The 25,850-nt window shown below is 38.4% G+C and overlaps 2 protein-coding genes across 2 annotated transcripts; one reads left to right on the forward strand and one right to left on the reverse strand.

Moving 5' to 3' along the window:
* The first annotated feature begins 571 nt into the window (after positions 1 to 571).
* LOC105930161 (transmembrane protein 138-like) lies at positions 572 to 6,731 on the forward strand. The gene is made up of 5 exons (XM_012868210.3): positions 572 to 707; positions 2,111 to 2,672; positions 2,822 to 2,993; positions 3,590 to 3,665; positions 6,260 to 6,731. The coding sequence occupies exons 2-5, from the start codon at positions 2,545 to 2,547 to the stop codon at positions 6,370 to 6,372; spliced, it is 489 nt and encodes a 162-aa protein (XP_012723664.2). The 5' UTR covers positions 572 to 707; positions 2,111 to 2,544; the 3' UTR covers positions 6,373 to 6,731.
* Positions 6,732 to 7,402: 671 nt separating this feature from the next.
* Positions 7,403 to 24,794, reverse strand: cfap70 (cilia and flagella associated protein 70). Its single transcript, XM_012868205.3, has 26 exons — positions 24,659 to 24,794; positions 23,675 to 23,861; positions 23,381 to 23,476; positions 22,342 to 22,427; positions 21,104 to 21,295; positions 20,806 to 20,988; positions 20,492 to 20,586; positions 19,539 to 19,611; positions 19,251 to 19,394; positions 18,997 to 19,146; positions 18,784 to 18,873; positions 18,553 to 18,644; positions 16,671 to 16,731; positions 16,373 to 16,555; positions 16,136 to 16,267; positions 15,930 to 16,058; positions 15,641 to 15,774; positions 15,381 to 15,496; positions 13,964 to 14,170; positions 13,711 to 13,853; positions 13,314 to 13,466; positions 10,512 to 10,673; positions 10,164 to 10,253; positions 9,796 to 9,897; positions 8,266 to 8,313; positions 7,403 to 7,796 (listed from the first exon to the last, which is right to left on the reverse strand). Exons 1-26 carry the CDS (start codon positions 24,737 to 24,739, stop codon positions 7,686 to 7,688), a joined length of 3,240 nt encoding a protein of 1,079 aa, XP_012723659.2. The 5' UTR covers positions 24,740 to 24,794; the 3' UTR covers positions 7,403 to 7,685.
* Between the last annotated feature and the right edge of the window lie 1,056 nt (positions 24,795 to 25,850).

Genomic DNA, 25,850 nt, shown 5'->3' on the forward strand with positions numbered 1-25,850 from the left:
CCTGGTCTAGTATATCTGAATTACCTGGTGTAAATGCTACAGGACAAAACAATGAGGAATAAAACTTGGAAGCTATTTGTATGTAACATTTTGTGTTCCCTGTGTGTAGTAGTACAGACCCACCACAAGATGACAGCAGTTGCTTTGTAGCTTGGATCCAGTTTCCAGGAATCAGTACCGTAATCTTGAAGGGAAATGTGACAGAAATGACCTAGAAAACTTCTCACCTTTATTTAGAAGAGCTGGATACTGCAGAGCACAGTGTGGGGCGTAAAAGAGCAGTTAAGGTTTAGAAAACAAGGTCATGTAATGTACATTCATGGCAATTAAAAGGAAATCCAGGGCAGGTTAATGGAAAGATTACGGTTATTAAAGCAATGAAACACAAACAGCACAAGGAAGACATCTAACCAGACTTGAGACTTTAACACACTTTCTTTTATGCCCTGACTGAAAAGACAAAACAAGCTTAACATGTTTAAATTGTGAGCACAAAATAGGCAGGAATTTTAACATCATCTGCTGTTGAACGAGTCTCTACAGAGACAAGCAAGTCACAAATCTCTTGCGTGTTTATTAGAGAGGTGAAGGGATAAAAGCTGCTCCAAGGACACAAGCTGTCAGGCTGCAGCACTCTTTGTTGTTTACATGCGTCCCTCAGAGAGACGCGGACAGCTTCAGCAACTGAAATGAACCCTCCAGTTCAGGTTTGTTATTTTTTATTTTTTTTGGTAGACGTGTGTAGATGGTGGGATGTAGCATGTTCTACATCTGCCAGGCAACAAGGAAATTAGAAATTTCTAAGATTAGATAGAACAGGACTTAGAGCCACAGGCAACAACAATGATTTAATAAGTTACGCTGCTATTCTCTTTGGGTAAACAATTGATGCCAGGACAGCTGAAACGTTTGTTGATTAAAAGGTTTATGACAGCAGAAGTGTAAGATAATATTTCCATTTTTTTTAATCTATTAGGAATAACAGCGGAAAAACTATAGACTCCTTTATTTGCCTGTTTATGTTTTGGGTGTGCTTTCATGTGCAAAGTAAAGCCACTAACGTAAAAGCTGAGTGGGCCAGCTTTCAAGAGTAAGTAGGCTTCTCCTCCCTGGATGGCCGACTGTTCAGACGTAGCCCTAATCTTTCTCACACCTGTCATGCTCATGCTGAGCTATAAATACTGGGATCATGAGAGGATCCACCAGGTGTCAGTGTAACGAATCCTGTCTGATAGTAGCTTCATAAGAAGAGGCAAGGAGAGGATTTACTGTACAACCTGAGAAAAGGCTCTGAAAATCAGAAATATTGCTGAAGAGGGGGCCGGTTTTCTCTTTAATCTGCAGGATGCAATCTTCAGTATTTAAGTCCAGAAAATAAAGTTTATCTCAGCTTTACGTCTTTACGTTTAAATATTCTGCTGTTGGGTTATTGTCACTTAATTTCTTATTTTGGAATTTAAATGCTTACTCTATTGTTTATTTAAATATAAAAAAAACTTATTTTTCTCTTTGTTTTGATCACTTTTCCTCCACTATTTTTCTTCAGACTGTATGAAAAAATAGCAAACTAGGGCTGGACGATAATTCAATAACGATATATATCGATCGTTAGACGTATATTGATTATAGGAAAAAGGGTCAATAGAAAGTTCAATAGAATAACACTTTTCCTTCCTTTTACATTCTAGCCTACATAGGTTATTATTACAGTCATTGCATCCTCCCACCCAATCACAAACGCAAACCCAGAAACCCTGCTTCCAGGCTTCAAAGAGTTAAAAACTTGCAGTTTTGGTAAAAAGTTGGTTGAATAAAAAGTTGAGTTTGAATTCAGTTCGTGTGTTCTGTATCTAAAATTAGGTCGCCAAGCAACAGCATAAAATGGGCAGGGCGGCACTTAAAATATATATTTTGAATTTGTCGATAATTATCAATATCAAGAAATACAATTTCTATTTTATCAATATGATTTTTTTTCTATATCATCCAGCTGTATAGCAAACTATTGCAAAGACATATTTGTCCTATTTAAATGCACACAAAATCCAAACAAATGTATAAAAAGATGCTACTTTATTGGAGATTGCTGACCTGCTGTTTCCTTCCACAGGATTTCTGCCCCTTTCCCCTCAGGATCCTGATGTCTCACCGGCTCTGATATGCATGTCTGCAGGTTGCACTGCGCAGCTGCATCTGCAGGATCTACAACAATCAAAACATGCTGACCTCTCTGAATTCTTGGCAGCTCGTCTCTAAACCAAACCTTGCTTTCCTGTTTGGCGGTGCTTCAGTTTGTCTAAAATAAACTGAATTCATCAGAAAAAAAACAACAACAACATGGAATGAAGAAGTAATGTTGTACCAAACGGACCTGATCTGCATTTGGAAGAGCAGGAGTACCTGAATGCCCCGCTGAGGCACCCAAACCGTCAGACCTGCAGTGTCCAGGTCGATGTTTCTCTGCAGTGGACGTGAGGGAGTGCTGCAGCCTTGGATTCACAGTGGAACCACAATCCGCCCGGGCACCCAGCCTTCGGGTCGGAGATGCTCCACGCCAGCAACTACTCCCTTGTGTTGCTGATTCAGCTCAGTCTGCTCTCCTTTGACCTGTTTGTCAACTCCTTCAGCGAACTGCTGAGGACTGAACCCGCTGTCCAGTTGGTGCTTTTCATGTGAGTCAAACTTTCTCTGGGTTTCAGCGGGATAGGCGGTGAGAGTAAAACACATACGTCCTAAACGGTAGACTTCTATTCGCACCAGGATGAGCTTTCTGTTCTGGGTTCCTTCGTGGCTACTAGTTTTATCTTGTTCTCTTCCACAGCATGCAGGACATTTGCATCTTGTTTAACCTGATCATCATTCTGTTGATGCTCTTCAACACCTACGTGTTCCAGGTTGGCCTGGTTGCCATCCTGCTGGAGCGATTTAGGGCCCTGCTAATGCTCTCCACTCTCTACCTGACCTTCAGCATCATACTCCATTCGTGGCTTATGGTAAACACGTAAAGAAATACGTACAACAAAATCATGATTTGATATTTTTTTCAAAAAGATTTTTTTTTTTTTACATATATTTTTTTATTTAGAAAGACAGATTTCCATCACATTCGGTAATCATGGCTTTACCCATTTAAGATTGTATCTGAGGATATAAGCATAAAGTCCAAGTGATTTTATCCATGTTGCCTTTCTGGTATTTTTACAGAATTACACTAACTTAGTTATAAACGATAACAAAAATGAACAGAATCAAACAATAATGGGAATTGCACCACCTCAAGTAATGATAAGCACAAAGACATAAGAGGGCAAGACACATATTTCACAATTCAAAAAGTTTTTTAAAGAATTTTTTTTTTTTGAAGAGACCCAATAAAAGACTCTTTAGAATGAATAAGAATACATAATAAGCTAACACCAACTTTTTGATTTTGGTAAAATAGAAAACGACTAGAGATGTTACTTTGCATTTTTTTGTTGTTGCATTTTTATGTTTATAATCCATTATAAACGTAGCATGGTTTATATATATATATTGCATGCTTCAACCAAAAATTTGGTATTAATTGTATTTTCCTGCACGTTTTCAGAATCTGCGCTGGCTAAACACAAACAGATATGTGTGGACAGATGGTCTTCAAGTGCTTTTTGTGTTTCAAAGATCTGGTAAGATGCCATTTTCATGTAATCTTCTGCATTTTGAAGGTTTGATCCGTAGATCGGGTCCACAGTAGTCTCATGTCACAAAAAAAAAAAAAAAAAGTTACATTAACTTGCATAAATATTTCTACCACTGCCTATAACTGCATAACTGTGAAGGGGGTAGAAAATAATACAATAAATCAAATCTAAAAATGTTTGACAGGTATTATGTATGTATTATCCCCTCTTTTATTCTGAAAGACCAAAGCAACATCAAATCCTATTGGATAATGTAAAAATAAAATGAGTAGTGAACTCACCACCAATTCTTTAAGCACATTTATCTGTGAAGGGCGTGAATATCTCACAAAATGTCAGTAACAACCCATCCATTTTGTACATTCAAAGAAATCAAACCTTAGATGTCCATAAATTAATTAAAATAATTGTTATGAAATGGAATATTAGAGGGAAGACGTACCAAACAGGAAGAAAGGGAGGGGTAAAAAGGCATTGAAAGTCTTGAAACCATCTGAAATCCTAGAGTTAGCAGAAAGCAATCCTGCCATCTAGTGAAAGATATCTTGCTCAGTCCCAAATTGCGGTCTATGAAAATGTTTTTCATAATCAAGATGTCATATCAGAAATGTCTGATGATGGCCAAAACCTTATGTTGGAAAACATACTGATGGCATTGGTTACAGAATAACTTCTAAACTCCTAAAGGTTCCAGAGCGCATAAGTTTTATTACACCGTAAATCTTACAGGACCTGCAGGACTTCAGACAGGAGTGAAAACAATATCAGAAGAGTTGTCCAAGAGCCAAGGACCACTTGTGGAGAGCTCAAGAAAGACCTGAAATTAGCAGATTACTTGTTTCAAAGAGAAAAATAAGTAATGCACCATTATATTATAATAGTTTGCAATTAGACAGTTTATTTATGGTTAGTCCTTGGCTAGATGAAGGCTGGAACAGAGGCCGTAACATCACTGGAGGTGAGAGGTAGGTGGTTAAAAATGAGAGCTTGTGGAGGATGTGGAGTTTAGTGGTGATGATAAGCAGATTGTAGATAGTTTGAAGGGGAGCCGGGAAGGAGGTGGGTTGTCCACTGAGACTGAGGTTGGCAGAGGATGAAGTGATGGTGAGAAATGTGAGGTCTCCGTTCTGCTCCAGAGAGGAAAACGATTTGGAACTGGAAGTGTTGGGGAGGGTGAACATGAGGCGGGACGGGGGGATCCAGGGCTGATCACTGGAGAGCCAATCCTTTTCCCTCAGTAAAAGAGAGAACTATCTGGCTCCTGAGATCCTCCTCCCTATAAGCTCCTGCTGATTAGTCCAAACGCAGAGCACCTAGAGTAAACACCTGCTGACTCACCCTGCAATAGGAGGAGGAGGAGAAAAAAGACACACCCAACCTCTGCACACAGCTCAGAAGACATAACATACCTCCATGGCCTGTTTGCACACTAACATGCAAGAAAATTGCTGTAAAAAAAAAAAAAAATCACTACTAGGACGATGATGAAGAGAAGGGTGGCCTTTTCAGGAACACAATGATCCAAAACATGCAGCCAAGGAAGGTCTCAACTGGTTTCAAAGAAAGAAAATACATCTGCAAGAAATTGGCCAGTTAATCGTCTGACCTGAATCCTGTAGAAAATCTATGGAAAGAACCGAAACACAGAACCTTGACAATTTTAAAGACTGTTTGTCTGGAAGAAATGACCAAAAATCACATCTGAGCAATGCGTGGGGCTGGGTTCCTCATACATTAGGTGTCTTGAAGCTGTCATCCCAAAAAAAAAAGGCCTTTGGTATTGCAGTATTTAATACATTTCAGTAAGCGGGTTCAATTCCCCCATGTAATTTTATATACTATGGTTTATGTCTTTGTATGTGTGGACTGGATGCGTTCTTTCTGACATCTGGTGAGAATTTCACGTCAATTGTACCTCCAGAAAAATACTTACTGTACATAGAGAGTTTGTGATGCGTTCAATACTTTGCATTTAGCAAAGAAGAACGGGACATTAAAGTTTTAGTCTCCTGATGCTAAAGCCGGTAGAGACATCCAAAAAAGCTGTAAGCTGTAACTGCAGGGAACGACTTCATGAGAGGCGACACAGCTTGTATTAACTCATCAGCAGATAAAATGATTTCTGGTCTAGTTGGTGTTGTTTTCAACAGGTTGTCCTCACTAAGAGCCACCGCTAATTGTTTTGTTTTTGGCGTAAGAGCCATCTAGACACTTATGTGAGACTCACAGCCAAATCTCTGTTTATAATGGCACTTCATCAGGTTTATCTGTACTCGTGCACAATCAGACTCACTGTTAGGTCCTGGTGTTTTCAAAGGGATTTTCCCTTTGTTGTTAATTATAAAGAGTCATATTACCGATGATCATAGGCGCTCAAACCTGCATCGTGTGTTTCGAGTATTTTTAGAAGAGTACCATCTTCTGAAAAATTGTAATTATGATGGAAAAAAAACTATATTTAAATCCCATCAGTGTTGCATGACATTCATTAAAATGTTTTTCAACATTGTTATTCACTTGATGATTTTGTTTTTCTTGTGCTAAAATCTCCTAACCTTATCTCTTTTCCATCTGTGCAGCTTCTGTGTTGTACTACTACTTCTATAAGCGGACCTCAGAGTATCTGGGTGACCCTCGTCTCTATGAGGATTCGCCCTGGCTGAGAGAAGTGTTTGCCCGGTCCAGACAGTGATCTGCAGAGGGATCCGCAAAGAGCACACGATGCTACAGAAATGTCACTGTGAAAAAGTTACCCATTGAATGAATGATGTTAAAAGAAAATCCCAACATACTCCGGTCGTTTCAATTTTCTTCGATTTCACGGTGAGGAAAAAATGTATTTGGTAGCTAATTTAGAGATACATAACTAATTTACAAATTGTAACAAAACATAAACTGAAGCCTGAAATGCATTCACTGAAACACACGAGGAGATTTTCTACTTTACAGCTCAAACATATGGTCCATATGACATCTTCCTTCCCTTGTGCCAAATCTTAAGGTATTTCAGGTATGTGTTGACATTTTAAAATTTGACAAACTGTGTGGAAATATTTTGTAAGCTTTATTTTATGTAATGTAATGTATATGCTATATACATTATAGCTTCAGGTTGTAACAGCTCAACATTAGAACCTTTTGCTGGTGAACATACTCGATCATCCAGGTCATAATCGTTCCAAAAATGGTTAAAAATAAACAAAACTGGACTTTTTTCCAAAGTTTGAAGATGTTTCACTTCCCATCCAGAAAGCTTTCTCAATTCAAATGTCTGGAGTAATGTGGAGTTCCAAGCTTTATATTAATACCCAAAATGGCATAGATAATATGCAAATTAAACCGAAACTGGTCCACCCCTTTACAATGGGTTTAATTTGCATATTATCTAAGCCATAACAAGGACTTTTTGGGTAGTAATATACTCCACATTACTCCAATAATTTGAATTGTGAAAGCTTTCTGGATGGGAAGCGAAACGTCTTCAAACTTCGGAAAAGAGTCCAGTTGTTTTGTTTTTGAACTTTTTTTGGAATTAGAACCTAATTTTCATCATAACATATTAGACTGCAGGTTTGCGAACCTTTCATACCTCTGCACAGACTCAGCAGTATCTCAGGTCTACAGGTGATGGGTTACATAAAATTATGAATACTGGTTTTATAAAATATATAAAACATAAGCATTGCAGTGTCTTAATGTGCATTGGACATTATTTACTTGTCACTTGTTATTTAATATTCTGCAACTACATTTTTGTCTTTTATTTTTTTGCTACAGTCCTTTTAAAAACACAACACAAAACAACAACAACAAAACAATCCTTTTATTTTATATGCATTTAAGATTATTTGTGCATCTCTGAGTTGAATGTTTATGGCTTGATCAACCATCTTCTTAACATATTAATTTGTTTTATTTTAGGACATTCCAGTGTAAAGATGCAATAAAGTGTTATTTGAAATACATGGCTAATGCAGATCTATAAAATGTGTTTGGATGAACAGTTTAAACCTCTGCTTCAACACTTCTTTTGAAGCATGATGTCAATTGACTCATTCGAATCTGATCCTTTAGCTCGCTGATCTCTCTGAGGAGGGACGGCTCCTGCAGGCCGAACTGTAGATTGATGAGAAAGTAGATGACACATGTTCTGGTTTATTATACTAGGAAATACGAAAACTTAAGTGTAAATGACTGAAAACGAAATCTTTTAAACATGACAACGGATTCTCTGCACATCATAAACACCTCGTGGGTTAATAAGGGAAAACAGTTTGATAGTAGTGACTCTGTTCAGATCCACACAACACAACAAACGATACACATTTGAAATGCTCAGGAAGGAAGAGGAATAGATGCGATAATACAGTTTAACCGTTTCAACCTGATCAGAGCACTAAAGAGTTTAAAATGTGTTTTTTTTTTATCTTGAACTATAACTAATGTTTTTTAAGATGTTCTAAATAAAAAACAGGTAAACTGTCCTAAACATATTTGTAAAACAAATTTGTAAAACAAAGAAACTGCAAATTTTAAGTCATTAAAAGCAGCAACAGTAGACCTCATAGAAAAAAAACAGACTTACTCTGATTGCGTAGTTATGAAACTGATCTGCCTCTTCTGGTCTCCCCGACTGAAAAAAGACAAAGTGCACGCTTAATGCAGGTCAGTTTAGCGCAAAATAAATGATAATTTCAAACCAATTTTTAATGATGGTCTAGAGTACGGGTTCCCAAAGTTTGTGAGATAATTCAAATTTTGATCCTACATTTCTGACTTTATATTGTCAGGGATATACTTGTTTTAACATAGCAGATTTATGCCTTTAATCAAGGAAAAACAATTTTTTTTCAAATATTTAAACTTTCCAACATAAGAAAGCACACAAGTTTTTCTCAAAAAAATGTGTGAAACTAATCTCAAAAGTTGAGTGAATTTTTTTGTTGAAATTTACTCCTCCGTGGCCAATTCTTTAATATACAATGGCCGTGATGCCTTTTTTTTTTGTGAACATAATGAGAATAAAGTCATATTATCAGGCGTATAAGAACAAAGAACATTACAAGAATACAATCATAAAATTATGAGAATAAAGTCACAATATTAAGTGAATACAGTTGCAATGTTACGAGAATAAAGTCACAGACGTTTGCACAATCTTTTCAAAGTCCTGGCCCTTATGATATATGAATGCTAATTTTCTAAAATATTGAATACTTCCTTATTTGGGAAACTGATGCCAAAGTAGAGCTTTATGAAACACTCAACATTTCATACTTTAAAACAGGGGGAAGACCCCTCTGCCCCTTACCTGACTCCGCCAGATAGATTTGCTCCGCATATCCATCTGGAAACCTTCCGTTGAAGTAATTTTGGGAAGGGGCGAAAATACTGGTTAGCTGATTGGCCTATGTTGGTGATAGACGGGCCAAATAAACCAATCAGATTCGTCGTCGCTCTGTGTACGAGCGACGACGAAAACACAACCACAAGCCAAGCTACTCTTGCTGCTGCAAGTAAAGGCTCGTTAGCTCAGCAGAGAAATACTCTGTAATTCCGATAAAACTTGCTCGATAGCCACGCTAACGCTAGTTTCATCGGCTGAAGCCGCCATGTTCTTTAGACTGAACTGACGCGCTTCCCGTTGCGTCACACCTCAACCCGCCTCAAAGCCAACGCTGATTGGACGTTCGTTTGGTGAACGGCTCCAAATTTTCTTCAACGGAGGGTATCCAGACTGATCTGCGAGTGAAACCTTGAAACCTCGCGAGATCAGGATGGTCTCACGAGGCTACTCTGCCCCTTCCCTGCCAAAAGACAGTCGTCAGTCTCTGGCACTGTTATTTTGGGGGTCTCAGGCTGAAAAGTTCGGCAACCCCTGGTCTAGAGAATAAATGGATCAGCAAATTAAAAACAGGGTTAATTTTTAATTAAACCAATCAGACTCTTCTAAAGCCCGTTTCCAGCAAACCCCAGTTGCTATTTCGGGGCTACTTCTGGGACTGCAGGCTAAAGCTTATCCTGAAAAGACCAGCTTTGCCCCCCCACCCACACACACATTATGGTGGGGAAATGTTTTTGCTGAAGTGGAGAAGAATTAATTGTAATCACTTACCTTGAGGCTGAGTAAAGACAGGTAAGCCCACACCTCTGCGTTTGCTGCATTCAAACGAGTGGCCACAGCTAAAGCTTCCTCAGCGACACAAAGCTCCTCCAACTACACAAACACACACAACCAAGACTTGAATTTTTGTAAATTAAGAATCTAAGCCAGACCTGTCAGATAGTAGATCAAAACAAAATATTTCTAAGATGTGATCGTTTACCTCCCCTGTCAGCAGCTCCTCTAAACAACATCTAATCGTTTTAAATGTATAATATTAAGCCTGTTCAATTAAAAAAATCCTTATGATGCTACATAAAAAAACTTAAGCAAATTTAAACAAAATCAATGTTTGCATTATTACAGATGTGGCCTTTTACCCTGTAGCAGGCTTTGCCGAGGCCCAACCAGGTCAGGCAAGATGGGGATTGCTCACACGCCTGTAGGAAGACCTCTTTAGCTCGCTCAAACTGAGAATAGAAATCACAAACATGGAGAAGGTCACAAAGTAAAAGTTTGTTTTTACAGAAATGTTTTACATGTTTTACAATGATTATACACTATGGTAATTGGATTTAACAAAGCAAAATGGTCTTTTGGACATTTATTTGCTTCAAAGCATTAGAATTGTAAATGTGAAAAAAAAAAGAAATATTTTTTAGAACATGTAAAAAAAACAAGTATTGTACACTGTTCTGATCAAACCGTAGCCATTACTGAGATCTTACTTTATTCTCCATAAGGTAGACGGATCCCAGGCGGGGCAGAACAATGTGAGATTCTGAGGGTGCTTGTGGAAAGACCAGGCTCCACTCATAACTCTCCCGGGCTTCAGTAAACTCCCCTTGCAGGTAGTGACAGTGACCTTTCAGGGCCCAGGCATCCGGGTTCTGATCATATCAGAGACAATTATTTAAATGTTAGCTTTCTGAAAAATGTGTTTGCTTAAAACCATGAAGCACAATTGTTTTAGGTCAGAGCATACAGAGTAAAATGTGGTTATTGTCTCATTAAAAGAAGATTTAGAACACTAACAGATCCCATTTGCTGCTAGATAGGAAGACAGAAACAAAGATGGCCGACATCCCAGTTTGACCTTAAGATGGCATAAAGTCTTAAATGCTGGATCTCTATGCGGCCAGTTAAAGCTATATTTGGTATTCCTGTTCAGAAACACTTTTTGTTATGCTGTGTCAAATCGTCCTTCCATCCTGACAGTAGTCAACACATTATGTATTCAGAAAAGGGAGGTTGAAAATTTTGATCTCGGTGAGAGCCATTCGGTCCAAATGGCATGGATTGGTCAGAGGTTTGTTCCTGCTCTCACCCCCCTCTGTTTCTCAATTTCCAGGCTTATCTCTTGGTTGTCCCACAGGCCAATCATTCTGACATGCTCACGTGACACCAGTGCGTGCTCGTTCCTTGTTAGTTCCTGGCTGCACACGCGCACTTCTAGTGTTTACCTATGTGGTTAGCTTAGCGCCTAGCTTAGCGGTTATCCGTTCATTGTAGCTCCGCTGCTCTCACCGCTTACTTTGAACATCGCTGAGAGCCGCAAGAAGCAAACCCCATTCAAGTTTATGAAAAGAGGATAAAAGCCTCAGTAGAAAGAAATAAGACCAGAGTGGATTTAGGAGATTGTTTTTTTCCAAGCGATCCCCTGAGGAGCAGAAGAGCAATTAAGACAGTCTCTTGCACATGTGCAGTTCTTCAAAAAGGGTATGGGGGAAACTTCCAGAAAAATCACTAACCCAACCTTTAAAGTCATTTTTTATCCAAATAAAGCAAACCTTTCCTACTGTAAATTTTTTTTTTTACATTTTTCTAAATGATTTTAGAAAACCTTAAACTGAAAGCTTACGAAAAGCAAAGTGAGAAAAGATCTTTACAAAGAAAACTATTGAAAGTATACAATCAGTGGGACCTAACAGCCAGGCACTCTGACCATGTGTGTATTTTTGACTGGTAATAAAGTGCATTTCACTGCTTAAATGGTGTAAAAGGTTTCAAGTGTTGGTAAGCTCATCAATCAATATCATCAAGTATTGATATGTCAGCCTATCAATACCTAATGATAATAAACTGATATTAGGGAATTAATACATGTGCTACATATGATTCCAATGTGAAAAATACTTTAGTCATTAAGTTCATTTTTATTCCACGCTTGTAGTTTGGGAAACAGCAGTTCCAACAAATAGCTTAGTTGCACTATAACCCAAACTCAACTTGATTCTTCACGCAAGTATAATGAGCAATTTACTTTGACAGATTATATCAACACTGCATGTGGTTCAAAGCCTTTTCTGTTCACATCCTTCTGACTAAAATATACAAATGGAACAAAAGGAAGTAATAGTTTTTCAGATACAGTATTTCTACTACTGTTGCTTGAATATAGTTTGATTTATTTATAAACTAAAATTCTGATTACGGCCTTTCCATAACAACAGAAATTAAATGTACTGCCTTTCCACAAAACTAACTGCAGAACTGCAATGACTTGCAATGTTTTTTTTTTATCGCTTTAAAAGGGCTATGACATTACCCAAATATATCTAATAGCGGATTCCATCTAAAAACCTTAGAGGTTTAAAGGCTTTTGCTGAGAATACTGAAACAATAAAAGGGATTTTTACAACTTTGTGAAGCAGCTCTGCAAATTCTCTACAGCATTAATCTAATTATTAATTCAAAGGTGTGAAACTACCACATTATACTGAAACAATGTAAGTGGATTCCTTATGGCAGATTCTTTGACCTTTAATGGATTCATACATTTCTGTATTTTCTCTGGTCTTTCGTCTAAAACAGGGGTGTCAAACATACGGCCCGCGGGCCGGATCCGGCCCGCCGAACAATTTAGTCCGGCCCTGTGGCTAAATGCATTATCATTATAAAAAAAAAAAAAAAAAAAATTTTTTTTTTTTTCTTCCAGTGTCCTGTCTGGCAATGTGGCAATAAGATGCCACAAAGAGCTCATCAGATTTGACTTTCACAAGTGGACAAGATAAAAGGAAGAGAATGATAAAACAATTATTGAAAAAAAACATGCACTTCGTTTAATTGAAAATATGCAGTTCCTATATTGTCCACGAGGGGCGCTGTGTTTTAATTAGCAGATTAAGCTTCAGGTGTGGAAAAATTCAAATAATTTAATTTTTATCTGTTTGATGTATTTTGTCATGCAGGACAGTGTTTTTAAGTTCCAAAAAATGTGAATAAATGTTTTTCAACATTGTACAATCACTGTGATCAGTTCTTATGCATAATGCACAACTAAATGTTTAACTAAGTAAAAGTATTGTTGAAATTGCACATACTTTTCTTAAAAACGCTGAGGTTATTCATAATATATTGTGTAAAAGTGAAACTAACTTAATATAAAAATCAACAACAAATCCACATTTATTAGTTCTATTTAATCTTGCAATGAGTTAACTCGTGTGGCCCTCTTGAGATTGGCCCCTAAACCAAAATGAGTTTGACACCCCTGGTCTAAAACCAAGACAGAGACAGTGTGAAGGTACCTGGTTTCTGTAACGCAGCGCCTCTTCCAGGCTGCCGGCAGCACTGCTGTAGTCACCTTTGAGCAGCTGCAACTGGGCCAGGTTGAAAAGGTAGGCAACGCCGCAGCCTCCTTCAGGACACAGCAGCTCTTGGGACAAAGCATACTCTGCCATCTGCCCACAGAACACACTTTATACATTCATTTGTTTCATTTCAGGTAGATTCTCACAGCTCAGAATTTGGGACCTTAAAAATTCAAAATCAATTAATGACAAACAGTTTTTTTTTTTTTACTTTCGTAAGTCTGTCATCACGTCACAGTTTTTGTCTCACTAGCTCTAACCTACAACCTCAAAACATTACACACCCTCTGTGTGTATGTGACCTTCCACTGCTAAATCCTCTAGGCTTGCCTACCTGTAGGGCATTGTTCTGCAGCAAGAACTGCACTGTGTGCGTGAAAATGCTACGGGTGGGTTTAACTGGAGCTGGCTTGGCGCTCTCGTTCTGTGCTGACGGCTCTCTGTGCTCCTCTGAGTCCTGGAATGAGAACTCTGCGTCTGTCAGAGAAACAGGCCGACACTGTCAGCTCACATCAGTTCTTCAGGCTTTAAATCTAGGTTAATTTGGTTCCTCTTGACAGAATGACCGTAACTATGCCACACCTCACCTTCCTCAGCTGTGAGAGGCTGTGCAAGAGGATCCGTCTCCTGTTCATCCTGCTGGACCTTCACTTCTTTAACGCCGTCCCCAGCGTGTTTCTTCTCGTCGTCTACATTTTTTTCATTGTTTGTCTCCTCTTCTCCGAGTAGCGTTTTGGCCTCCAGAAATGCTCTCTCAGACATGACGGCTTCATTTAGAGTTAAATGGAGCAAACCTTGACACCAGATCCCAACAGAAATGTAAAATTAGAATATGTGTGTTGCACCTTTAACCATTCCCATCAACCCTGCTTTTATTTAAGATCTGTTAGAGGTTAAAAGCTTGGATTTTAATGTTTGCTGTATTTCTGTGTATGGTGTCATGTGGCAATCTTGTGCAACTCGTCTTTAAAAAATACTTTATTGGAGTAGCCCTAACAACAATTATTAAATAAAGATGTCTAAATAAATGAATCTCATAGTGCAGTGGCATAATCGCACACTGAGCATAAAAAAATCTAAATTTTAATTTAAAAGTTTTTTAAAACACATCATGATGCATCATAGATCCTCCATCATACGTACACAACAGCTGGCATGGGTGGCTTTCCAGATGTTCAACCTTTGTTTCAGACCTGACTCACCTGACAGGTTTATTGCTGTAAAGATTGTCTTAGTTTCATCTGAGCAAAACACAATATTGCTGTGAAATGCTGGCAATTTTCAGATTTGATTTTGTTAAATATCACAAAGCTATGGCCACATATTTACGGTTCATACCAAGTATTTTCTTTTGGTTTCCCTTCTTGAAATTGAACTTATTTAGAATCTTAAAAACAAAATAGCTTACATTTAAATATGAATACCTAAAATAATGATAATTGCACCATGACTATATTTTGCTGTTTAGGCTGATTTGGGTTTGACTAACAGACTTTTTCATTATAGAGCATATTTGCATACTATATATACAACAATCTACTGACTTAAAGACAATCGATTTCTCTCAACCAATAAGAGACGGTTCCACTGAAAAGTTCTCATTTTTAGGATTGCTTCACTAAAAAAAAAAAAAAAATCAGGAAGAATGCATTTAATTTACCACATACAGAGCATGGCTCATTCAGAATTTGTTGTAAAGCGATAGCCTTCATTTCACTGTAGCAAATATGAGCAGGATGTTATCTGATATGGACACAAGTGTTAGTAAATGTAAATGAGACATCATATGCCCATTCCTATTTCCTTTTTTGTATTTTTTGGTATTCTTTTTGATCCATTGTATATATGAAGATTCACTGTATATAACTGAATGCACCTTCCCTACTCTGCACCTTCTTGTATGAGCCGATGTGACGAGTGAATTTCTCCATTGTGAGATCAATAAAGACTATCTTATCTTATCTTAATGGCAACATTGTTGAGGAATCCTGATTCTGAACCGACCCAGCAGCGTCCAGGCCACCACACTGGGCGGGTCTATGCTGGTGGCTCGCTCCAGGAAGGTCCGGGCTTCTTCGTAGCGCTCAAACATCACGGCCACAACCCCACACATCATCAGGCTGGACGAATAAGCAAAGACGGAAACAAAAATTTAGGACTCATTTTGGTAACAGTTGCTTGTTTCTTTTAGCTGTAAATTGTTGGTTAAATTCAATGAATGCTTAAACTTTCATATCTGCGGTGTATATGAAGCTATTTCTCACCTGGGTTGGTGTGTTTGCTGGGTGGACACGGCCTCATGGTAACACTCTTTAGCTTTCATGTAGTCCCCCATCAACATGTACAGGCTTCCCCACTCAAACTTGTACGAAGGCTCATCAGGGTGCCTCACCATTAGCTGCAGGTAAACAAACAGATGTTAGTGAGTTTACCAGCCAGGCGCAGTGGTAACCCGCATAGGGATTCTGCTAGAAATAACAGATATCAGTCAACACCTTCCAGCCTTGCTGTGTTTAACATCTATAGAAATTAGTTGTTTTCCTGTTCTTGTACCTCTTGGTAGTACTGAGCCGCCTGCTGATAATTTCCAGTAGATTGTGCCTCTTTAGCAAAATGTCTCAGCTGACATGATTCAAACTTCGTTTCATCTATGCAGTCTTCTTGCACCTCGCTGGACGAAATCTGCAGACATTGTTGAGATAAAGGTCAACGAGCGAGCAAAAAAGATCTCCTTGAATAAATGAGTGCCAGTGTGTCACCTTGCTGAGAGCCACATGCGTTTCATCCACCAGGTAGACGTAGAGCTTGCTGACAAATTCTTTTATCTCTTGAGGGTCAGTGAAAGGCTCTGTCCGCTTCATCTTGTCACGGACAATCCTGACCACTGCCCTCTACGAGCCAGAAACACACACAGGTATATTTGTTGAACCGAAGAGGATTTAACATATATATCATAGATCCAGTCCAAGAATTTCATTTTTGATTGTTCTTCTAACCTTCATCTCCTCCTTGAAGGTAAAATATCTTCCAGAGACATTGAGGCCTCCCATCACCTCGGCCAACATTTGTTCTTGGCTAAGGCTTTCAGGCAGCTTGCAGTTCGCTCCAAATAGTTCGACATACTGCTCAGAGACAGCAGCCGCTGTGTTGCCTACCTGCCTGTGGAAGTCCAGCACGGCCTGCAAGAGCATCAGAGAGGGGAAATCAGAGGGCCAGGACCTGTCCCTGACTGCAAGGATCGCCTAATTAAATATCATATCTTTATAATATTAGAAACGTGTCAGTGTTTTTCACTCTTTCTGCTCGGCTAGGACCGGCCAGATGTTGGGATCTGGGAGGGATCAGTGCCTGCACCCTGCGGGGATTGGAAACACTTCTTTTAGGTTCGCAGTCAGAAAGAAACCAAAAGAGAAACAGGCAAGCGAGTAAATGGATGTGAATCTGTTCCTACCAGACTTTTTAAGCCTGAGTGATTATTACGTTACTCAGTTCAAAAACAAATGCCGAACAAACTTGTGTAACCAAACAATCATTACCAGACCTATTAAGTCTTTACATCAATCGAGAAACGGCGTCATGACGGGCTGCTGCTTGTGCCTGCAGAACTAATATACAGCCTTTCAGTGTTGCAACCCGGACTTCTTTCTGCGTTAACCACTTCTATGGTAACTGGATGAGGCGCGGCGCAGCACAGGAACATGACTGTAACTGTGGATGACTCTCACAAGGCGAGTCTGTCCAGCCGGCGACAAAAGCAGGGCAGCGAGGGAAGAGATTATTTCCCTGATGCTGCAGTTTCAGAGTGAAAAGTGCTTCCTCGTGTAAAAAGGTAGAAAGATGACATTCCATTGCTGCAGAAATATTGTGAAGATACTGAGAGAGAAAGTGCAGAAAGAAATGGGACAGTGGGGAGACGGTGAATGGTGAATTAATCAGGGACTAACCTGACATCTCTACCATAGAGCTGCACTGAACTCTGTTCTTTAGAAGTATTGTGTTTTTCTAACATTTACTGTGACTTTTGTCTCCATGTGGTGAGTGAAATTGTGAAATGCAAATTATTTATTTGTACAGATGAACTGCATTCTTTTTTTTAATGGTTTTTAAATATAGCACGTTTTGCCTTACTATTTTTGAATACCTAAAACATGGTTATCAGTCAAATAAATTGTTTTTATCTTACTTGAAAAGATAAATAAATAAAAAGTCCTGGGACAAAAGTCCCAGCAAAAGCAAATAAGTGTACAAAACTCTGGATAATCTTCTTTAAGATAATCTTTTCTCTTCTTTTTTGCTTAATTGAAATAAAAGGTGATCCATATTTTTCCCAAGTTTACATTCACTGTCTTGAGAATATGACAGTTAGTTTTAGACGTTATTTCACTTCTTTTCTTATTGCTTATTGATAATATTGTTATGGTTTAAACATTTCCCAAAAGGTACGCTCACTGAGACATAAAATCTTAGACAAACCTGTTTTAAACTGTTAAAAACTGATTTTATTTTCATTCTTTTGTTTAAGAAAAAAAAAAAACAGTTTCTACTTTACTGCCTTGTGTTGAAAAGGGACGGTCAAAAAAACACAAAATGACAAAAATTGTATCCTTTTCTTCTTGGCATGAGTAGAAATAAAATAAATAATGAAAATCCAAAAAAAAAAACAAAAAAAAAAAACACTTATTTTTACCTGACTGAAAATATAGATTTTTTTTTCTCTTTTTTCCCCCTTAATTAAACCCAAATTTGGTGATTTTGACTTTTTGCTGTTACTTTTCCAGTTATCAAGGATTTTTCACCAATTTTCTCTGTATCTCCTAACACAGCTGGAAGAAGACTTGCAGAGTTCAGAATTGTGTTTGATTGACCGGGAGATGCTGATGCAAAACCTCAAATCACCACTGGCCACCTTTTAGGACTGCTGCACTCTCACTCTGAGAAAAGAACACGATGCTGTTGCTGTTTCTATGGTGCAAAAGCTTTGTAGACCACACATTAAAACAGATTTACAGGCAACAGAGCTTGAGGAAAAACAGGTATAACAGCAGTGCACAGGGAACTACGAAGGGTCAGTGTTCATTGTGATATGACAAGTCGATACTTTTAATTGACATAATCATGTAACATAGACCCTAACTACTGTTCCTAACCTGTCATGACAGTAGTTGTGTTACATTACCTTTGAGCCAGTTCCTCGGGGGATGTTTTTGGTACCAGTGGTTTATTCAAGGCTATCTCAATGATAATATACGTTTTGGCGTCAACGTACATCTGCCATTGACAGAAAAAAATGTTCTTAAATGAGTTTAAAGGTTTGAAATAGTCACGTAAGAAAATCCACACAAGCAAAGTTTGAATACGCCTAATCTGTATCTAACTACAACTAAAATCCTACAGAGCAGAAACTTACATTTCCTTCTACATTGACTGGGATCTCAGTGTCAGACAAGCTTTCATGGGAGCCGTCCGCTGCAGGCTGCCTGTTCTGGCTGACAGTTTGCTGCCATATTAAAACAGATCAGACACCCAGTTACTACACACGTACAACAAAACATTTATCATAAGAAATGGGAATTAAACCTTACTTTAAAAACTCATCTTTGACAATAAGCACATTTCCAACCTTTTTAGCTGGCTCTTTGTGATCTTTGGATCCCTTGTTGCTTCCATCCCATCCTTTCTTGTGACTTCCTGCAGCCGAGGCGGCCCGAGCCTTTGCCTGTATGGCTGCTGCCTTCGCCTGCGCCTTTAACACGCTGACTCTTCGCTTGGTCTGTGAATGTATAATCAATACCAAGTCCACTTTAACCATCAGCAAAGGAAGACATCCAGCTATACGACTGAAATGCAAACACATGTCTTCTATTTTTTTTTGACCTTGTTCAGCAGCTCGGTCTCATAGAATGGCTGAACGGTGTACGCTCCTCGGATGCGAGAGATTCCAGGATACAACAACCGCCCCATGTCAACAAAAGCCAAACCATGGAAGGGGATCTCTGGGTTGTCCTCACGGTCACCCAGCTACAAACAGAGACACTTAGAGCACCCATCAGACGCTCAGCAGTAGTATGATTAACTGAACCGCTGCCACTCTCTTTGTCCTGGACAGGTAGAACTTTAGGATGGAAAAAGCTATTGACAGTGAGCTGGAGTGAGTGAATTTACCTTTGCTAGTGGAACTGAGGACCTCATTATCTCCACTGGCCACAGTCGGCTCTCTCTGATTTTCTGCTGCAATCTGAAATGATAACCATCATTTATACATGAGAGCAAGTGTCGAGAGACCCATTTATGTTTTACATCTGTGTAGCTTCAAAATAGGGAGATTTGATGAGATCGTAATATCATCATTTTTCGCTCATATGTCTGAACATAAACAAAGGTTGTAAGTTAGATTACTCCTTTAAGTTATCCTAGGGACTTTTTGTGCCATTGTGTTGTTTTTTTGTTGCTATTGTTTTTATTTCAAAGCCGTTTTGGCTATGTTAACTGAATAGAGCTCAAATTTCTCAAAGGTATATTTATGCTTTTTAATTATTTTAGTTTTGTGGCAATAGTTGTCAACAGTGTTGAGAGAGAGGGGTGCAAGGCATCTGGCAAAGGTCAACAAGCCAGGACTCGAACCCAAGACGGCCAAATCAAAGACTAAGGCTTTGATCACATAGGTCACATGCACTACCCCTACGCCAGGGATATTTATGTTTTTATGTAGTTTCAGTTTCTTAACTTAGCCTTGAATGGCTAAATTAATACACACAAAAACAACAATGCGTGTGTTTCAATGGGTAAAAGATCTATAATATATAAACAAGTATAGTCCTGTTTGATAAAATTTTGCTTCTGACAATCACACATCAGTTTTTATATTCTTCCACCAGAGAATGCTACTTCTTTCTGGAAACTGTGAGTTTTAATAACTAGACATGTAATATGTTAAACCAATTTTGGGGAAGCTTGTATTTTTTTGTCCTTGCAGTTAGATGTATTAGGATTTATAAAGCACTTCTTAAAGGTGAAAGTTATCCCTTACTGACTTTCACTTTGCAAAGCTGCATGTCTACACTTGTGGCCGACGTACAATGAAGGTGAAAGAAAGAGGAGTTGAACGTTCAGCTGACCTGGAAGCACCACCGGCATCCAGGAAGCATCGCGCCTCTGTGTCCCAGCTCACCCTGTTCTTTGAAATCTCTGCCTCATTGCGAAACGACCGGTCCTGTAGGGACATTCAGATCTCTAATTGTCAATGCGACTTCAACTTTGTGTGCTCCAACCCTACACTGATGGGCATAGCTCCCGCATAACACCTAAGCTTGTTTCTACAATTGTTTAAAGGGATTAGTGAATGAAAATTCAGTCCCGTGTTTTGAAAATAAAAAGCATTTATTTCCAGCTAATGTCTTCAGCCTCATGTTTAACTTGTGTTTGCCATTACCTCTAAACCAGTTAGCTCTCCATCCTCGTGTTCAATGGGCTCTGGTTGGAAAAAGGTTTCAGGTAAAAAGTGGTTCCCTGGCACCAACAAGGCCTGATGGGGCCTCTTTCTCTGGCGCCCTTTGAGCTCCCTCTGGCCCCCTGCCTTCAGCTGTCCTTCACAGAACATCAGCACTTGATCTTGCTAAAACAGACAGAGAAAAAATATTATTCCCCGCAGAAAGAGTCAGATTTGCGATTCTATACCTATTCTGTTTAGTTGGATGGCTCTAACACAACATACTAGGATAAGAACTCACATCTGCAGTTAGAGGAACCTCGAGGGCAGCGGCGTGTGTGAAGGGGCTGGGAGCTAATCCCGGCGGCAGCGTCCATGAGTCGGGCAGAGAATACGCTGTTTCAACAGTTACCTTCATGAAAGTACAGGCTGAGAGCTCAGCTTCAGACAGGAGTGGATCCAACACACTGATACAAACATCCAGGGTTGGTTGCTAAATGGGAATAAATGATATGGTAATTTAATCTTTAACTGAAATGCTTCCCCTTGATTTTCATAGTCATGTTTAGGAGGCAGCAACATTTGATCAAACCCTACAGACAAATGCTATAAAAACCAATATATATCTATGTATATAGATATATATAGATATATATATCTATATATATGTAGATATAGCTCCTTAAGTGCCAGACTTTGACATCCTGTCTTTAAAAAGGAGCGCTACCGCAGGTCATTCCTTCCTGCTGCCATCAGATTATACAATGCTGCACAATAACAATAACTGTAATTATAACTGTAACCACAACCAACTATAACTGTAGCTGTAATAACCTACGTGCAATATCTAATGTGCAATTCTATTTAATACACTGTGCAATAATCCTGAAAGAAGTGACTTCTGCTGCTATTACACCTGAATATATGTCAATACACATGTATATAAGTCACCGTGAATGTACATAAGATATCCTCTGCCTTATTTCTATTTTGTATTTTTTATTTTATTTTCTTATCTACTTCTTTTTGATCCACTGTATAAACGAGGACACACTGTATATACCTGATGCACCTTGTCCTACTTTGGCACCTTCTTCTGTTTACTGATTACTGAGCCGATGTGACATGTGAATTTCTACAACTTAAGATCAATAAAGCTTATCTTATGTTATCGTGTATATATGTATGTATGTATGTATATATATATATATATATATATATATATATATATATATATATATATATATATATATATATAGATATAGATATATATATGTGTGTGTGTGTGTAGACAGAAATAAAATATTTTAAAAACATATTTCACAAAGAATGTATTTAATTGCTTAACGAAATGTGGCTTAATATGAAACTTGACCCGTCTTGGTGACTTAATGCATGTTTGATGATCTGATGACATCAGAAATGGAAACACTGTATTAAAGGACTGTAAACTATATAAATAAAATTGAATTGAATTGAATTGAATTAAACCTTCAGCACGTGATCAAACTGCAGACAGGAGCTCAGTCAGTAACTAACCTTTCGGTTGAATCCCAGCCGAGATTCTTTAATCCCGGGACTGATCAGGGGATGGACTGGGACCGTGCATGAAAGGTTGCGCTGACCTGGGGGACAACAGACAATTAAAATCAGTTACTATTTTCCTTTCAGTTACAACTGCTGCTGTAGTGTCTACCTTTATCTGCTTTCTGAGCAGGTGCCACTCAACCTTTGCCTGCAAGCTGAATTCTTACAGTATTTGTACATTCACAAACACACGAGAATCCATCTTGTTCTGCTCCCATATCAGTGGTTTGGGCTGATCACTTTTCAGTATTATGGTTTGAGGCAGGACATACCAGCTGTGATGAAAGCAATAGCTGCTGAGCCCACAGCTGAACCAAAATAAACATGGCAGCATGCGTAGCTACTGCTATCACATCTGGTTAATCAGAATCCCAGATTCCTTCTTTAAAAGAAGAACAGCAAGAGGAGCCTCAACTACATATGGTTTCTCATGGTGCCTGCTGATTCCTGTTTCATTTGATCCCGTGATTGGCTAAAACCAACCTTTGGTAGGCGGGCACAACTTTGCCCAATCAACTCGGAAAGTTCTGCTGAATGTCCCTCCTTTCCTTGAACAGATTCGATGGGAGCTGGCCCCGATTGATACGTAGAGTGCTTCACTTTTATCAGTGTAGCTCGCCAGGTTAGGTGCCCCTCAAGAAAGTTGAGGTTTTCCTGGAAAGTGGGTTGTTTCTCCGCCATTTTTCTGCACAGCTTCTGCCATCTGGCAACCTTACGCTTGAATGACAGTAGCGCTGTGAGGGGCAGGAATGTCAGGCTCTGATTGGCTGTCTCTGTCTAAGAACCCCCCCCCCCTCCCCCTCCCACACACACACAGAGATTATATGTATCGTATTTTACTGTCAGGGCGTAGTGATAGTTTTAACAAACATGTAACAAATATAAAAAAAATAACAAAAAATATTATATGATAATCTTACAAAAGTTACCTACTGCAGCTTGAAATACCAGACCATAATAATCTTTAGTTTCTTAAGAGGAAAAACTGCACCTTGCAATAGGGGAAACAGGTCAACCACAGCCTGGCCGAGCACCACTGTTTTCACATCTCCTCTTTTTCCCTCACTCAGGACTTCCATCAGTGTAACTGATCACAAAATGATATATTACAGTTAGTACTATTACACTTGTGTTATAACACACAGAAAGTATTAAACACTGGGTGAGTGTGTCTGACTGGAAAATCACACTTAGAAAAAAGACAGTTAAAAGAAAGAGAACAGATTAAAATGTCAGTTTTACACTTGGATGATCTTGGGCGTTACATTTTACACATTCAGCTTACACGTGATTGGCTTTTGGGCTATGATACTGAAAGCCTGGGCGTCCTTCGGTGGATCAAATCTGCAGGTGAAGTCGTAATCAACAGCGTGTTCCAACAGGTTGGCGTGTTTCTTTTGTGACTCTCCCAGCATCACCCCATCCAGCTCAACCTGCAGAAAACTCTGCAGACTGTCTGTCTTCTTTCCGTACTGAAAACAAAATCAACACATCATAATGCAGCTTTTAGGAATGGTCCTGTTATTTATAGATCTGGTCCACCTGAACTTCTCTGTGTCGCACCACTACTGTACATTTAGTTGTTTTTTTTTATGACGGAGCCAAAATCAAATTATATAATACTATATTATATGTATAATACTATATTATATGTAAAGCTATTAAACACAGACAAGACAGACAGACTATACGCGATTCAATTGCTTCCTTGTCAAAATGAACGTTTGAGTAATCCAAAATGTGAATCTTTCCATCCTCATGAACCATTTCAGATCGCTAAAACATCCTTCTCATGAAGACCAATGATATTTTCTTACATTCATGTGCTGATGCATTTGCACATGAATGGACGCCTGCGTTGGAAATTCCCAAAAAGCTGTATAACAACCACATCTTCTCCAACTGTAATTACTGTGTGTTTTTGCTCATCCCTTAGCAAAAAGGAGCATACTCGAAGTTAGTTTTAAGTATACTTAAGAATAATTACAACTTAAGTTTTATTAATGTACTTCTGTTTATAATTTTCAGTATAATTCAAGTATAATCTACTATACTATTGTTAAGTATATGAAATATAGTGTATAAAAAGTAAACTTCAGGTACACTGCCTCATTTTAGGTATGAAATAAGTATAGTCATAGTTGAATAAACTTATTTTTAAGGGAAGATAGTGCTTTCTGCGCATTTTGTGACATGATAGCTAATTTTCGTTGCCACCTTTAGCTAAAGTGACACGTTTATAATTGCCGATGGTTAAAAGCGAGCTTACCAGGTTATGTCCACGTTTTGCAGTTATTTGAATTTCCAAATTTGTTTTTGCCGTTTCTTCTGACGTCTCTTCTTCTGACATTTTGACAGAGTTAAAGTTAACAGGGCAATGCGTGCACTCGTGGTGAAAGACAGTTTAAAGCGTGTCCATGGCAACAGTGTGTAGGCTCGTGGCGCGTTCAAAGAACCTCGGATAATCACCCTTAGCGCGTGTGACGTCAATCATCATAATATTTATAAAATTGGACCACGTAATAAGTCACAACGTTGCTGACGATACATAGTTTTACACAGAGACATACATGGTTTTACTGACCATCTTGGGCTAATGGTTGTGTTTCTCTCGTGTTTAATGACAAAAATGGAATGTTGCTGTTTTACCACTCTCTTGAATGCAACGCTGTTTTGATATTAAATATGTTAAAATTGTTAAAATTCTTACATGATTATTTGCTGAAATACAAATATGACATAAAATGTTGCCTTCAAAAATGTCCATAATCTGAAAAATGCGCCTAGGAAACTATTGGCATGTTTTAAATCAGCATCTGTGTTGTATAATGTAGTTTAGATTTGACAGGTCTAAGGATTTGGGGCTGTTATCTATCTATCTATCTATCTATCTATCTATCTATCTATCTATCTATCTATCTATCTATCTATCTATCTATCTATCTATCTATCTATCTATCTATCTATCTATCTATCTATCTATCTATCTATCTATCTATCTATCTATCTATCTATCTATCTATCTATCTATCTATCTATCTATCTATCTATCTATCTATCTATCTATCTATCTCTCTCTCTCTCTCTCTCTCTCTCTCTATCTCTCTCTCTCTCTCTCTCTCTCTCTCTATATATATATATATATATATATATATATATATATATATATATATATATATATATATATATATATACATGTGCATCATGTTGCCCTCCAGGGCAACATGATGCACATGATTTGTTACTGATAAAAGCCATCAGTAACAAAATAAATAAAGTAAATAACGATACAGTTTTGTAGCAAGTCTAATATAAAACTATGATAATAATACACGTCTGTGAATGGAACGTGAACCGACCTGTTTGAGATTGTTGAATTTTAGAGCGCTAAAGATTTGTGAAAAGCTCCTGAAGCTGAAGCGTTAGGACGCGTTGCAAATTTGCCGTTGTAGAACGCCCTT

The sequence above is a fragment of the Fundulus heteroclitus genome, chromosome 4, assembly GCF_011125445.2.
Source record: "Fundulus heteroclitus isolate FHET01 chromosome 4, MU-UCD_Fhet_4.1, whole genome shotgun sequence".
Lineage (NCBI taxonomy): Eukaryota > Metazoa > Chordata > Actinopteri > Cyprinodontiformes > Fundulidae > Fundulus > Fundulus heteroclitus.